Source organism: Rhinolophus hipposideros (genome assembly GCF_964194185.1).
Source record: "Rhinolophus hipposideros genome assembly, chromosome: 15".
In the NCBI taxonomy this organism is placed as follows: domain Eukaryota; kingdom Metazoa; phylum Chordata; class Mammalia; order Chiroptera; family Rhinolophidae; genus Rhinolophus; species Rhinolophus hipposideros.
The window spans coordinates 13734546-13751520 of NC_138061.1; the positions used below are offsets into that span (position 1 = coordinate 13734546).

Consider the following 16975-nt stretch of genomic DNA (forward strand, 5'->3'; position numbering starts at 1 on the left):
GTGGTCTCAGATCTACTGTTCTTGACTGAACTAGATATTTTGAGGGAACCTGAAGAAGGGGACTGGCAGGTGTGACACATGGCCCTACTGAACAATAAACACAGCAGCTGCCACAGTCAGGCACACAGCTGGAGCTCATTATTTCTTGAATTAATGTTCATTAAAATAGGAAATGTCTTAATCCTACTAAGAAGGAAGACCTGGTGGTCTGGGACGTTAATATGCTGAACGAACCCAGGGAACATTTAACCCTCATCTCTATTTGTGAGACTAGTGCTGTATACAATTAGTTTCTTTGGGAACAAGGCAAATAACTGAAGCACCACGTAATATTAAACTCCATTTAATTAAAACTGTTTGCATTCAAATTTCCAGTACTGTAAAACCTTGGAATCTGATGAACTTTAGGATTTCTTATGTGTTGTCATGTTTCCCTAATTTTCCAAAATAAAAAGGCTGATTGTGTGATTCCCTGGTTTTCATTTGCATTTTCATTACGGCTGGAATTGCACTTAGTATGAACTGAGCATCCAATGCTCCCAGTATGTGCAAATAAGAAGAGAAAGTGAGCAATTGCTGGCAATTGCAAAAGGAATCTGACTGCGAAGTGAAAGGATTTCATTGGGCAAAACAGCATAAATTTTGCTCTGTTAGAAGCATATCCATGTTTGAACTCTTTACATGAGGAAAAATTCCATTCAATCTAACAGATTAGCTGACACACATTATCAGTGAAAGCAAAAAAAAAAGAATAAGAAAAAGTCTTTTAAGTTTCTTGAGTTGGTGACCTCTTCTCAGGTTGTCATAGGCTGGTATTTAAATCATGGAAAAATTCCCAAATAGAAACTTACGGGCTGGCAGGAAAGTCAACTGGTCCGTAATTCTGCACATGTGAGTTTAGGAGAAGATCATGTGCTTCAAGCAACATAATATACTCTAATTTAGATTTTTAACTTAAATTGTTAACTGTATTTGTGTTTCAGAAAATGGCAGATTCTCTCTACAATAAAAATCTAAGTGGTTACAGATCTGGAAGGGTATGGATGGCAGGAGCAGAAAGTCCCTTCCCCAGTTGGAGTGGTCCAGAGCCCAAGGACAGACTGTGCACAAAGGCCAAAGGAAAAGTGATCCAAGTCAGGATGGAGAGAAAGAAGCTGATGACCTCAGGGTGGACAGGAAAAAAAGAGCAGAGACTGAAGCAACAATAAACCAACGAACATTTATTATGTGTAAGAGGCAGATGACGACAGGGAGAGCAGGGCACATTGTATTATGAAATGTTTCAAACATACAGAAAAAGTCCAAAAAGTAGGACTCATGTATCCATCAATTAGATTTATCCAGTATTAACATCGAGTCATCTTTCCTTCTGTACATTTAAGTACTAAAGTTATATATACAGTAGAAAGCCCCTATGTATCCCTTCCCAATATTCCCCTGAATTTGGTATGAATCTTTTATGCAAGGCTTATTTATTTGGGAGGAAGAACTTAAGAGAAAAAAATAAAACTACCCAATCTAATGGAAGAACGATAAGCAAACAAAAATGGGGGCATGAAGGGTCATTAAAGAAAACGTAGACAAGATTCCAATAAACAAAAACACAAGGTGCTGTCCTTTCTCTCTTAAGTCTAGTCTTCATTGTTTCCTCTCTCATACGTGTTTATTTCCAAGAGACTGCTTCTGAAAGAGAAAAATCAACTACCTTTATGCCTTATATAAAAAGTCAGTCACCATGGTTCTTAATTTCTAGCTTAAGTACACGCAAACCCAAGATTCACTTTTAGCTGAAATTACACATTTAAGTCACATCTTCCAGTTAAAAATAAACCCACCATAAGGTATTTTATGTTAATTATAGCTGCACGCTCCTTCAAATATAAAAAGTATTTTAACTTGTATGCTGAAGTAATCACTTTTGTGCAACGGATTACAAAGTTTTATGTTCTCATCACATCACTCCTAGTTTAGCCATTTTATAATTAAATAAGTAACAAAACAAATTTCTCCAGAGATGGTGAAACACATTTGAAACACATTTTCTCTATTTCTAGGAAGAATAACTTCAAGTCCTAAATATTCAACTACATTTTCACTACAATTAAGGAAGTGTGCTTAAGTAACCATGTATGTAATTTTTTTCTAATAATATAAACCCCTTCGTGCAGTGCCCTTCAGAGTTGATCTAGTATTAAAAGATACTGCAGCACAGCATGCAGGCAAACAGCAGGGGGCAGTAGAGAACTCAGCTTTGAGTTGTAAGTCCTACTTTCCAGTCGGTGTGCGATTTTGGGCAAGCATTTCACCTCTTTGAGCCTCAGCCTCTTCATCTATAAAATGGGGCTTTTCTTTTCAAAGGTATTATAAAGATAAACTATGAGACTAGATGTAAAAGTGTTTTTTAAATAAGGCACTACCCAAATGTAAGGTATACGCTGTATTCAAATGTAGACAAAATATGTATGTATTCCCACAGTAGGGAAAAAGCCAGTTCAACTACTACACTTTAAATCAAGTGTGTTTTTTAATGTCTTCAATCTGTTTAGAAGCAATAGAAAGAAAATATAGGTTTCATCTCAACTTGTGAGTGTAAGCACTCTCAACATCTTTATGGGGAAAAAAGCCTATTACACAGATAGAAAGATAGAAGCACATGTAAGTTAATCAACTTGATTAAAAATATAATTTGGCACTAGCACTAAATTCCAGAAGTTCATGCCATTGCATGTTCCTTCATCTATGAAATTAAAATTACCATTAAAATTAAGATTTTAAACTCAAGTACACAAAACAGCAGTCAGTATTAAAACAATATGAGAAAAGACTGAAAGGTGTAATTACAATTGTTAAGTCAGCATTTGTTAAAAATAACACAAAACTTGTAAAGGAAATAAATCATGAGAATTGAAACTGTTGCTCTTGCATTAATGACGTTCACTTAGATCATAGCTGTACTTTCTTAGAAACAAAACAACTGTACATTACCACATGGAGAATGTTTTAACCCAGTAAGTACCTCCTTGAGAGTTGCCTTGCCCACAGAGACCAATATGAGCTATTTGCAAACAGTTTAGCCAGTTCTTGTACACGTATTAAATCAGTCAGATCCTCTGCTTTTGACTGGAATTATATGAACCCAAAGTGATAAGGACTTCACTTTGATCAGAAGTTCTAATTGGCTATTGATCATAAAATATTTTCTGAAGGCTATCTTAGAACAAAGGCTGCCAGACAGGAACAAGACTAGCAGGGTACAACAGCAGGAGAACTCCTGTTTAAAACTCACCAGTATCGACTTTTACCACTAGAATCACCACAGCCAAATGAAGAGAGTATATTTTCTTTTGCAGTGAAATATACTGTCAGTGCAGCTCGTTTTCCATTCTTAGCCCCTTAGAACCTCTTCACAGAAAGTGCTGAACAGTGTTACAGCAATGCACACAGGTGTAAGTTAATCTCACATCTAGACACTCAGAACTTCAGGCTAAGCTTTCCCTCACAACAGTTTTTACAAGGCCCTCCATATCTCAACAGCATGAGTATTCTCAAAAAGCAAACCACAGTAAGGAAAGGTGGTTGCAACCTCAGCACCCCTGCGCTCAGTTCCATTAGTAGTGTCAAAGGAAGATGATCAAGTAACATTTACGAAGACAGGAAATGACATTACAACCAGACTTCAGATCATTAAGTCACAAAACAAAGTAGATCCTTACAAAGATGTGATTCCCTCACCAGCTCTCCCCTGACAACATGACTGGAGAAGCCCTGCTGGGGGTCAGTGAAGTGACAAAAACATCACATTTAACTTACTTTTAAACAATTTTTTTCATTTCAACAAATTTATTTTGATTGGTTGGATTGTTTAAGAGGAAGAGAAGAATCTGTTCATGTTTTTCAACCTATGGATGAAAAAGAAATATGTAATTTCTCAAAATGTTGAGGATAATTTCAACTTAAAGGAAGTTTTACCCACTTGTTTCCGTAAGTCTGTGCAGCAGCAATTCATCCCCAATGTCTTTTCTAAAAGCAAATACAAAAAGCCATTAGGTGACATGCAATACAAATAACAAAAATCCTGGAGTCTGAACACATGCAGCTCCGCCCCTCAGGCATGGGTTCCAACCACAAAGGACTTGATCAATTATAGTAACTTTTCATTTGGGCTTTCATGTTATCTGCTACTGTCCTAGATCTTACTAAATTAATGCCCTCATCTCCAAATTTTAGGTCTTCTGCCCAGCATGTATGGGATATCTCTTTTTGATTGAAGGCAGGCCTGCCAAATAATCATCTTACAAAATACCAGTAAAACCCCATCTCAAATATGTGAGTTCTCCTCACTTTGATCAGGACCAAAAGCTGGAAGGAACTCTGAATGCTTGGCATTTCTAAAGCTCTCAGCATTAATTCTATGGACAGTGTTGCTGGGCCTGACCTATGGGAAACCTGGACGGGAAGGCCTACTGCGATCAAGGCAGCTCCTCTCAGGTGACAAAAGGAACAGGAGCCCTGCCACTGGGTTTATAGAGGAGGAGGATGACGAGAATGTGGCCCTGGGGAGTAAGGAAAGATCTAAACCGACTACCTCTGTTCTTAATTACACTTATGTTTGTTATTCAACTTGGAAAATAAATACCTGTATGTGAAGTACTTTGCTTTTTAGACGGGATGTTTTTTGCCAGATCGCACATCTTCTGCTTATCAGCTATACTGACAGCCCCATTCTCAGGACATTTCTCAACTGACACTGTATGGACATTCTTAATAATTCCTTTCACAGAAAGCATTACATTCTGATTCAACATGAAAGTTTTTAGCAGCTCTATTATTAATTGAGAACAACTTCCATTCAATTCCATTAGTCCTGGGGGGAAAAAATGAATATTAGAGTTAACCTTCAAGTCCCTTAAAAAAGGTAGTATTTAAATTTTCTAAGGATAATAAGAAGAAGGCTCATTGATTTTAGCTAGGTTTAGGTATGCTTTGATGTTCTGCTACTGCTGTCTTTTTGAAAAATCAACTTACTTAATAAATATTCATTGATCCCTATTACGTGTCAAGCACTAATCTAGGTCTAGAGGGCAACAAATGGCTGCCTTTATGGACATAATTTTAATGAAGGAAAAAAATAATAATGTTTCAACTCTCTCTCTGAGTCAAAACTAAAGCAGACTCTGAGGCAATCAGTGTGTTATTATCTGCTGGGACCTCTGGGTAAAGAAATCGGTAGTAAGAGTAAAAAGCTACTTTAATATTTTAATGCACTTTATCCGAGTTCCAACTGAAAATATGTAGAAAATCGTAAGCATAGTAAGGTAGCCAAAAAAAAAAACAAAACGGTGTCATCTGAATGTCTCTAGTCTCTAAAGACAGAGCTGTGACAGCAGAAAGAGGGCCACATGCGAGTTCAGCTGACTCTAGTTCACCTTGGCCACTTACTAGATTTGCAACCTGAACGCGGACCCTCTGAAACTAATCTGTAAAACAATGATGAACTAATGGAATATAGTGTAAGTGAGAACGAAAGGAAGAATAAAAGATAATGAGATTCTTTGTAAACTCTGCTCGATATTTAGAAATCTGGGCAGTTAATTGAAATACACATTTGATTCAGACTTAGAGCTATAAAACAGGAGAAAAAAACAAAAAACAAAAAGAAACCCAGAGGCACCCAAATTGGAAAGTGGCTTCATTGTCTACCTTCAAATGAACATTTAATAATTTGGAAAGGAAGCTGCAGGTGGCTGGCGGAGATTGGCTGTACTCTATAAAGAGGCAGAGTTTCAATGTTTCCATAGTCTGCATAGAGCACTTTCACCTCGGCATCTGATGTTTCCAGAACAATGGCACGGTACCAGACATCATCATCTGAAAATACAAGGGAATCTCAGGTAAGCGGTTACAATGAATGACCCCCTCCCTCTCTTAAGATGGGTATTCACAGTTACATTCACATCACTTAGAAATTCACACCACGATATCTAATTTCAAGCCAAGATGTCCAGATTAAATACAAGCATCACCTCTCCTTTCCCCAGATCTTATAAAAAGAGCATTACAGGATTAAAAAGAAAAAGGCATAAAAACATAAGGCTAGAGAACAAGAGAAGACAATGAAATGTTGGAAGCTGGAAAGCAGATGCATGAGTGAAGATGATTTAGCAGAGCTCGAGCAAAGCTGCCCCAGGAAAGTCAAGAAGCATCCCGGTTTGCATCACAAATCCCAAGCAAGCAGGGTCCAGTAACTGGTGCCACCCATTCAAAAGTAGAAGTAAAGGAGGAGCTCAAATGATGAATGCGTAAAGGAAACAGCTTCTTCCCCAAACATGTGACAGACTTCAGTTTATACGTTTACATATAGTACTTATTTTTTTAAGTTGCTAAAGAGAATGATCAGTTTTACGTTCACATGTCTTTGTAAAACTTAGAATGCCCTCCCCCTGCCCAGGCAACTGCTCCTACCTATGGGCAGAAGACCAGCGGTTTCTTCCCCAGAGAGGACGAACCAGACCAGCTGTGGACTGGGGAACATGAGGCAGAGTGGAGGAGGAAGATAAGCAGAAAGACAGTCAGGAGCGCCATGCGCTCCAGGCAGGGGACAACCATCCCAAGAGAAGGCACTTCAAGGTACCCCATCAGGAGTCCCCAGTGAAATGGCAGAGCCAGGTCATCCGACAGTGAAGGCCACCAGAGGACAAGCTCTGCTCATACCAAAGAAATGTCCAACTAACTTCTTAGTGCCTCGTCTTAAGGAAGTGAACAGCAAAGGATCACCAAATATTTGAAGAGAGTCTCTAACATGAAAGATAAGACCAAAACAAACAGGAACTCAGGAAAACAAAGACAAGGAAGGGAGACCATGACAATTAAAAGAATGGTATTAACATCCTTGGAGAAAACAACTTCCATCCTTGAAACAAGAACAAGATACGTGTTAAAAGCACACACACTTGAGATAACAATAACACTATTGAAGCTGAAAATGTGATAATCAAAAATGAAGAAAAGTTAGAAGACAAAATTGAGGAAATCTCTTGAAAAAAGAATAAAAAAGGAAATTTGGCAGAAGAGTTCAAGTCTAACATTCAATTACTTGGGAGTTCTTACAAGAACAGAAAATGAAAGAAGGCAATAAAAAGTAATTCAGAAAAATTACACAAAGCTAAAACTCATTAATTTCTAGAGTTAAGGACCCACCCACTGAGTGCCTAGTACAATGATGAAAAGAAAACCAATACTAAGTCACAGCATAAAATTCAAAACATGGGATAAAGAGATTACTGAACAGTCCAGAAAGGAAAAAAATATATATGTACAAAGTTTGGAGAATCTGAATGACCTCTATCTCTTGACCAGCAACACCAACAGCTAAAAAATAAAAGCAATGCCTTCAAAATTTTAAGGGAAAGATGATTTCCAACCTAGAATTCTATACTGAAGCAAGCTATCCATTAACTATTAGAGTAGAATAAAGATTTTTTCAAACGTGGGAGGTAACAGAACATTTATCTTACATGTGCCTTTTCTCAGATTCTGGAGGGTGATATGGACTCAAATGTAAGAGCAAATAAAAAGAGATGCAGAAAACAACGTAAGATGAGAGAGAGTGAAATCTAGGAAACAAGGTGGGGTGGGAGAAATATCCAAGAAACAATGGGTTGGTGTTGAAACAATCTCTGGCATGATGGTGAAGGAAAAATTCCAGGATGACAGCTCAGATCTGGAGGACGGACAAGCAGGCTAGATAGGAGCAGGTCAGAAGGCTGAAGATGCCTCCAGCATGATAAAAGTTGATGAAGTACATGAACTGTTCACCCAGAGAATTTACACCAGGGCACAGAACTGGAGATCATTAGTGCAAGTATACAGAATACTATTACAGTAACAACAAAAAAGGCTGCAAAAGAGAAATGTAATTATAGTATACTACATGGCTAGGCTGTGGACAGTGTTCATGCCATCTTAATGAAATGATACAGAATACTTAACCTAACCCAAAAGTATATGACATATTGCAGTTGGGAAGAAAGGGAGGGAAAGTGTCAATCCAGTTGTCGTGTGAAAGAAAACTCAAGGATAATACATTTTAAAACCATAAATCTAAATTTTAAAATGAACACTATTTGGGCAACAGACCAAAAGCATTTTAAGTCCCTTGTTAGTGAGGGGATGATGACACTGGCCCGCTCACAAACTTTTGGCATATATGGACTTTTCTTTAAGATGCCCAGGGAGCTATATGCTTCCAGAACTTACAAAACAATTTATGTTCTTTGATTCCCGAATTCTATTCCTGAAATTCAACCTAAAGTACTGAAAGTTACCCAATTTCTCCCCAAGAATATTCACTACAAGTGTTATTTACACGAGCAAAAGAAACTTGTTAACATGAAATATTAAACAACAGGAGAATGGTTGAAGTATACCCAGTTCAACAAGTCTGACTCCCGAAGGCATTGTGTTCTTTTGCACATTCAGAGTTCTATAAGTTACTTGCAAAACCTCCATATAGCCGTATAACATTACTGACCCACCATATAGAGTTGTTATCTAGAACTGCTTATCTAGAAGTACCACTGGCAGATTTGTATTTTTCTACCCATATCCCTGCCTAAATATAATCTATGGCTATGGAACAGAAAAGCTGAATGACTCCAACATGTGAATTAAACCCATGACCTTGTCGTTCTTACGTTCTCTATCTAAGCAAATGAAATATGCATCTGAAGTAAAAAGATCCATATAATTTCATATAAAGGAGAACAAAATATTTCTCCTTTAGTATTTTACCTAAAAGAATCTTACATGTGTATTTGGCACAGCACGCATCTCCAATACTTGGTCTATAGGACGATGGACTCTTCTGAGCATTGCAATATTCTAACAATTCGGCTGTCAATACACACAGTTTCTCCTGATCTTCTAAAATATATAAAAAGCAATCGTTTGTGAAGAAAATTTCAATTCTATTTAACTACAGTGTACAAAATATTGTCTAATCTAATCACTCAAAAAGCTGTATTAAAATACACACTTATATTTAAAAAATAATTAAAATCATTACTGGTTACCTTGTGCCAAAGTTAATGCAATACTAGGAGGGGCCAAGAAGGAAGTTACGGTGGACTAATTTCTGGGGTTGTTATACTACTGTATTTCTCTGAAAATAAGACCTAACCGGAAAATAAGCCCTAGCATGATTTTTTTCAGGATGACATCCCCTGAACATAAGCCGTAATGCGTCTTTTGGAGCAAAAATTAATATAACACCCAGTCTTGTTTTGGGGGAAACACAGTAGTTTGTTCACACTATGAAAACTTATTAAGCTGCATTTTTACAATTGTTTGGTGTGCTTTTCAGTGAGTGTGTTATATAGACATGCTTCGTTTTATTGTGTGCTTCACTTTACTGCACTTTTTACAAATTGAAGGAAAGACCCACCACCAGCAAAAAGATTACGACTCGCTGAAGCTCAGATGACGGTTAGCATTTCTTAATAAAGTATTTTTCAATTAGGTGTGTACATTGTCTTTTTACAAATAATGCTATTGTACACTTAATAGACTACAGTATAATGTAAGCATAACTCTTATATACACTGGGAAACCAAAAATTTGTGTGACTTGCTTTATCGCGGTATTTGCTTTATTGGAGTGGTCTGGAACTGAACCCTCACTATCTCATACCTCACAGGTATGACTATGGTTAACAAAATGAAGTACTTCCAATTCGTCATACCGTATGTGGTCATCAGGATCAAATAACCCTAACTCTCTGCTTTCTACTATACGAATTAAAGATGATTATTTGTAATAGTGGAGATGAATTTAAGAGCAGTTACTGGTATCACCACAATTCTAGGTTTGACAATTTGAAACAAAGATCATTTTTGAGCGTTAAAGTACCTGCCAATCATTTTGAATAGCCACCACTCAACTTGCAATAACTTACCTTCTACACTACAAGAATAAACTCAAATACACTGAAGAGAAGCCTTAATTATAAACTTCGATGAAACAAAAAAATTAAAAATATTTACACGCTACTTTTCTTTATGATTAGGTCCAATGTAAAACATTTCTCTAAGCTTCTGAAGATATAGTAACACTATGATCATAGACTGATTACAAAGTTCTCTTTCAATACATCTAAAACAGTTTGGTTCAAATTCTGTTAAATGACTGTGGAATGTTAATTTAGTAAGTAAATACAATTCAATACAGACAGAATACATTTCTAAACAAGAAGTTAGTGATTAAGGAGTGCTTTGTTATAAAAAGCTGTAGATTATAGAGAATAGGTTGAGTGGTGCTAAATGCAGAGCATTTCCTTCATGTTCATTCAACATTTGTGTTTTTGTAAGCAAATTTGCCTTACGTGTTGCTATGATCAATTCTTCCTTAAAACCTTGAATGAAACAAAATCATCGCCCTACTCCCTTCCTCATGAATTCAGATAAGCACTTACATTATACAGTTAAAAGATCAGCATAAGGAGATCTCAAATGTTTCTTACCAGGCATCTCATTTGGTGCAGCGTAAAATAAGTTTGGGTTTATGATTTCTAATATGCTCGCTTGTACAGTTTTATTAACCGGCAATTCTAGTGTCCTCCACTGCACAGCTGAAGAGATGGCTAAAAACATACAAAACACAGGTCTCACTTGAAGTAGATCCAATTTAGTATTAATTCCCAGTAATGTATTTATTTACTCGATTTTTTCATCAACTGCTGATTATCAGCATTCCCAAATTCCCAAAATGAAAACCTGTATTTTCACAAAACAATCTATTTAATTTGAGGGATTTTGTAGGCATTACAAAAAAAAGAGTCCAATCTATAGTGGGAATCCTTCAACTACTGCATTCCTGTAGTGTATTTCCACTGCTGTAGTATATTTAACATAATTCTTAAAATTTATTTAAACAATAAGAAACACCTAGCTGTATGATAACTACATTAAAAATGAGTAGTGTTTAATAAACCATGTTTCAACAAGTTAATATTAAATTAACTTTAATAGTCTATTATTAACCTATTTCCACAAAGCATATTTCTATAGGAAAACTGTCATTTGGGATAGAAAAAATTTTCATCACCTATAAAAGCGAAGGACAACATAAATTTAAGTAACAAATAAATGGCTTAAAAATGTTACCTTGACATTCTGGGGTGTCAACTTGATGATCCTGTTTAGTGTCAAGTCTGTTTTTGGCTAAGTCTTTCCATGGTGAACTAGTCTTTACAACCAGATGTTCATCAATCAGAACATCACTAATTATTCTGGGATACGAAGTGGAAAGATCGGTGAGTTCAATTCCCACTCCCTTTTCAGTGATTTCAACCACTCGGGCTTGGAGTTCTATTCCTGTAACGCACATCTGAAACCTTGCTGTGGCTTCTTTAGTCCAATGTTTGTTTCTAGGCTGTATATCTGGCAAATACGAACAGTATTAAAAGGAATTCAGAGGGGTAGTAGATTGGGAGAGGGGGTTATCACTTTGTAAGGAGTGTAAATGTCTAGTACGTTGTTTTGCATATCTGAAACTAATTAAAAACAAACAAAAAAAGGAATTCTGTGCCCAAGCTGATTTTTTGCTTCAACAGTGATTCTCAAACTTGACTGTGCATCTGAATTATCCAGAGGGCTTGTTAAAACAGATTTTTGGGCCCCACCTGAGAATTTCCAATTTGTGGTAGGTCTTAGGTAGGGAATGAGAATCTGTGTTTGTAACAAGTTCTCATGTTGCTGCCGCTGGTTTGGAGGCCAAATAGAACTTTCTGAGTTGCCAGGCCCTGTTCTAAACATTCATTTTAAGAAGCACTGACATAAAACATGGTAATTAAAAACAATAATCTGAAAACACACTTAGTGCAAAGTAAGTAGAAAGAAAACAGATAAGTAAAAGAAAACCTGAAAAGCATTTACGCACCCAGACGTGGTCTCTATTATTTTTGTATCCAACCTTCACAATTGTTATGTGTATATAATACATGCACATATATACTCACATTACTTTTATAAATTTTTATAAAAACAACTGCTATTATGAGTATAATGTCAGGTACTGTTAAGTGCTTTTTATATTTTTATCTCCTTTATTCTTCATGACTCTTTGAGGAAAGTACTATTATTTTCCAGATGAGGAAATAGAAGCAGAGTGTTAAGATAATTTGCCTAAGGTCTCACAACTAGTAAGTAGCAGAGTTGCTACCAGTCTGTCCTTTCAATCACCACGCTATGCAGCATCTCTTTTATAACTTGTTTTCTTCACTTAAATAATGAGCGACTTTTCTTATCAATAACATATATTTAACATCCTTTTAATGGCTGTGTAACAACAGTAAGCAGTTAAAGAGAACTTTGTGAGTGCCAGGCCCTGTTCTAAACACTCATTTAACCCGCAAAGCAACCCTATGAAATAGATACTACCATTATCCATTATATGGCGCGTCATTTAATCAATCCTCTACTATTGATTATTTAGGTTGATTTGCTATTATTAACAGCAGTGTAATTAGTTTCCTTGTAGGTAAACTTTGTGAAATTCCAGGATTATTTCTTTGGGATAAATTATCAGGAGTAAAACTGCTATGACAAAAGGTAGGAATGCTTGAGGCTCTTAAGGAATCCTGCAAAATTCCTTCAAGAGAAGGCATTAGTTTCCACTCCCATCCTAAGTATGGAAAAGCAGCTACTTCCCTATTTTGACCTCAACAGGGTATTCTGGCCAGTATCTTTAAAAATACATTTCTAAATTTTATATCATAAAGCAAGATCTTCTAATTTACACAAAATATTAAAATTTTAGATGTTAGCACTTAAAGTTTATGTACCCTAAGTATTAGAAGACAGCTGAGAAATTTTCTTATTCTGTACCATACCTGCTAACCAACATTGCACCCCTTGAAATGGAAGATTTAAAAATTTTGATGGGATCATTTGGAGTTCATCTGCAGTAACTTCTTCCATGTTTCCATAATCCACAAAATGTACTTTAATGTTTCCATTTGGTACAACTTCATGGACTAAGGCACGATACCAACTGCCATCACCTAGATTTAACACAAAGTTTGTAACATGGAATATTTCCCTTCTACTAACACTGGAAATTTTATCTTTATCATTTGTCTAGCAGCTAATAAATTTGCCCTCTTCCCCAAATAATGCCTTTAGTTTCTCATTCAGAAATCCCTCATATACTCAAAATCAATTTTTAGAATATCTCCATAATTTTTACAGCACACACTTTTACATCAGATATAAAGATTTCGTTCCTCGTCTATCCTTAAATAAGCATAATGTGAAGGTAAGACAATGAACTTCATTAAACACGCTTGTCAATCTGGAAGACTTATAATACTCCCACCAGTACTGACAGATTGTTTTACTTGACACTTGGTAAAATAATACAAAAAATAAATACTAGAAAACATCTTGCAATAAAATTAATGTTGTTTCATCAAATTTATTTTCAAAATAAACATGCACAGGGTGACCAGAAGCCACAATGAATATTAAGTGAGCTGGTCTTCCATTAACTAACTTACTTTAATATTACCAGAAACTCTGGGAAGAAAAGCACTGAATAAAGTTTAGATACCAAAGTATCACTTGGAGCTTCCTTGTTACAAAGAGAGAAGAAAAACGGATCTTAAGTATTCATTTAATCTCAGTTGTGAAAAATACTTGCTTAAACATCAGCAAGAAAAACACATTAACAATAAGTGTTGAATGTCAAAAAACAGTCAAGATTGCACCAACTGCAACTTACCTGCAAAAAAAGCACAACAAGGTTGCCCTATTTCTGCCTTAAAATCTTCAGACAACTTCTGCTGACAATATTCTGCTAGTGACCTGTTCAAATCATTGAGTTTCTTTACAGCTGAAAATACAATACAAACGCAGCACTTATTTTAAAAGTCATGCAGAATACAGATTTTTCTTTCAAATTGAAAAACGCTTTCATCATAAAATCTCTGGCTCATCCCTAAATAAATATGTAGTACACCAAATGCTTTTTCCTTCTCCTTATTAAAAAATTGGGCTAATAAGTCATTATTAGTGAATACCTTCACTAAACCCCATACCAATGATTTACTGGAAACAGTGACATGACTATGATATTGCTGTCAATCCACTAGAGCATGAGCTTTGCATCTGGACAAGGAAACTGTACAAATCGATACAGAAAAGAAAGTTACACACAAGCTGTCCTCAAGGAATACACACATAGTGATTACTAAATGGATGGCACAGATCATGTCTGCTCCGGAAATTCAGAGAGGTGAGCTCGGTCTGCTAAAGAATTCATAGAGAAATCTGAAGGAAGAAACCGCTAGGAGGTAAAGTCCAGACTCACAGAATTAGCAGCCAAAAGAAACAATCGGTAGGAGCAGTTTGGCAAAAACAGAGAAGTGGGAAGGCAAACACCAGAGATGGGCTTGAATAGACAGACCACGGAGCGCTTTAAAGCCAAGCACAGGGATCTTTTAAATATGTGGCAAAGTCCCATTCACAGAAATAGAAATTTAAGAGTTAGAATGATCACCTTTCAGACAAGTCAAAATAAAGTTTAAGGACACACCTATTGGAAATGGTATGGGAAAAGGCTCTCTCATACACTGTTGGTGGGAAGTATCCAACCTCTTGAAGGGCACTACCTCTCAAAAGCACAAGCATACATCCTTGACTTAATAATTACAATTTTAGGAATCCGTCCCATGGATATACTCTCAGAATAAAGTCACAGAGTACAAGCATTGTTTCGGTAATAAAAGCTTGGAAACACCAATCCTTTAGCCATCCATGGTGAGGATAATTAAATTAGGATAAATCCACACAGTGAAATACCATGTAACCATGAAAAAGAATGGAGACTAAACAGCAATGTATAATCTGGATTGGATCCTGGAATAGAAAAAGGATATTAGTGGAAATGGAAAAGGATATTAGTTTTAGTGGAAAAAGACATTTAATGAAATCCAAATAAAATCTGGAGTTTAGTTCATGTACCAATGTTGGTCTGTTAGTTGTAACAAATGTACCACAATTGTGCAAGATGGTAACTACAGAGGAAGAGGGGGTGAGAGATAGACAGGAACTCTATGTACCATTTTTGCAACTTTTCTGTAAATCTAAAATTATTCCAAAATGGAGGTGTGTTACAAAAAAGAACAGATACAAAAAAGAAAACACTATGCTGAACTGATACCCAAGATAAAGAGGGAGAAAAAAAGCAAACGGAAACATTTACAGTATTTTACCATTTATGTATACATAAAAAGGAATACGTAATCTTCGTACAAGCATATGTATAGAGTATGTACTTCTGAAAAGATATTTAGAAAATTGAGAAGAGGGAATGGAAAACTTACTTTCCACTACACACTCTCGTAACTTTTGAATTCTGTACCATATGCTTGAACAATCACCTATGAAAATGAAGACTTTACAATTTTTGAATTTTCTCCTCTATAAAATAGTGGCCTACGTACCAGATGATTCTGAACGGATGACAAATCTCACAAATTGGGAGCCAGATAGGGGCTTAGTAACCTAGTTTGACATCCTCATTTGACAGAAAGAAAAAACAAGATTCAAAAAGTTAAACTGATAATGCTCACCAGAGTGGCTCAAATGAAAAGAAAAAAAATAGTGCTTGGAGGATGTGGAGCAACTACTAGAACACTTAAATTGACCACTGTCACAGTCACTTTGGAATCTGGCATTCATTGATCATAGCTGAAAATATACATACCCTTTAAGAAATGGCCAGTAATTTCATTCCTATTTATGTGTATTCCATAGAAAGGCATCCACATGTGAACAAAATTTGTTTGAGAGTGTTCGTACCACCATCATTTTAGAGCTCAAAACTAGAAACAACCCACACGTACAACAGTAGAAAGGAACAGTAAATCGCAGTGCATTAACACAATAGAACACCATTCAGCAACAAGAAAACAAGCTACAGTTACATGTGAAAATAATGGCCCAGTCTCACAAATAAAGTGAAAAAATGCAGCAAGGCACAGAAGAGTACATATTGTACAATTCCATTTATATGAAGTCCAAAACCAGAAAAAAACTAGTCTATGCTATTAGAAGGCAAGATAGTATTTACTTTTGAAAGAGAAAAGGGATAATGATAGGAAGAGACATGAAGGAAACTTCTGGGTTACTGGTAATGTTTTACTTCTTGACCTAGATGTTGGTTATACAAGTGTTTTGACTTTTGTTATGTTGCACTCTTATTTGTGTACGTATTTGTAGGTATGTTATACTTCAATGACATCAACAATTTAATTTTCAAAACTAAATTTAGGGGACATTCTGTGAAATTTAAACTGGTTTAAATACAAGGAGATTGTTGGAAATAGAAATAAGGACTTAAAATGTAATAAATGACAACTAATAACCAAATCTTTCTTGGAAGTACAAATATCCACTAGGCCTTTCTCGGAAAGGGTTTACTTTTATCACTCAGTAAACTTATCTTGAGTTATTAGCTATACCAACATATCTGTACAAAGAAATATACATGAAAGAGTCAACTTACTGTCCTCTTCAAGCACGTGACAGTAAAATTCTCCAGGACTATACACCATACAGACCATAACATCTACTGTTTGGTCAACAGCAAGTGCAACCCATTTCCATGCCACTTTTGCCTCTGCACCCAAGGGAACTGTGAAAACAAATGGATATTTTGCAAAACAAATGGCCAGAGTGGGAGTGGGAGGTGGGGTTGCTGAGGAAGTTTCTTTGGAAGAAGAACTGAATTTTCAATGATTTTCTTAGTGACTTTACAGGAAAGTTTATCAGTATTACAATTAACCATTACTACCCTCACTGAATTTCAAATTCACATTTCTGACTGAGCTTCAACTGCCAGTGACCCATAAAACTTTCAACAAATTTTCAGTTCTCAAGCACCCTCTTAATTGTATTTAGACGAATGCTTGATCTAA

The 16975-nt window shown here is 36.1% G+C and overlaps 1 protein-coding gene across 4 annotated transcripts in view; it reads right to left on the bottom strand.

Moving 5' to 3' along the window:
- Positions 1 to 1195: 1195 nt before the first annotated feature.
- TDRD1 (tudor domain containing 1) overlaps positions 1196 to 16975 on the bottom strand; it is a gene marked incomplete at its 5' end in the record, with an annotated part of 41887 nt that continues 26107 nt past the window's right edge. For all 4 annotated transcript variants that reach the window (XM_081074532.1, XM_081074533.1, XM_081074535.1 and 1 more), the window contains 11 exons: positions 1196 to 1683; positions 3811 to 3899; positions 3974 to 4020; positions 4637 to 4864; positions 5701 to 5868; positions 8806 to 8922; positions 10517 to 10636; positions 11160 to 11435; positions 12887 to 13057; positions 13777 to 13887; positions 16564 to 16692. In XM_081074532.1, the coding sequence (XP_080930658.1) occupies positions 3813 to 3899; positions 3974 to 4020; positions 4637 to 4864; positions 5701 to 5868; positions 8806 to 8922; positions 10517 to 10636; positions 11160 to 11435; positions 12887 to 13057; positions 13777 to 13887; positions 16564 to 16692 (1454 nt within the window). In that variant the 3' untranslated portion in view covers positions 1196 to 1683; positions 3811 to 3812. The remainder of the gene's footprint in view (positions 1684 to 3810; positions 3900 to 3973; positions 4021 to 4636; positions 4865 to 5700; positions 5869 to 8805; positions 8923 to 10516; positions 10637 to 11159; positions 11436 to 12886; positions 13058 to 13776; positions 13888 to 16563; positions 16693 to 16975) is intronic.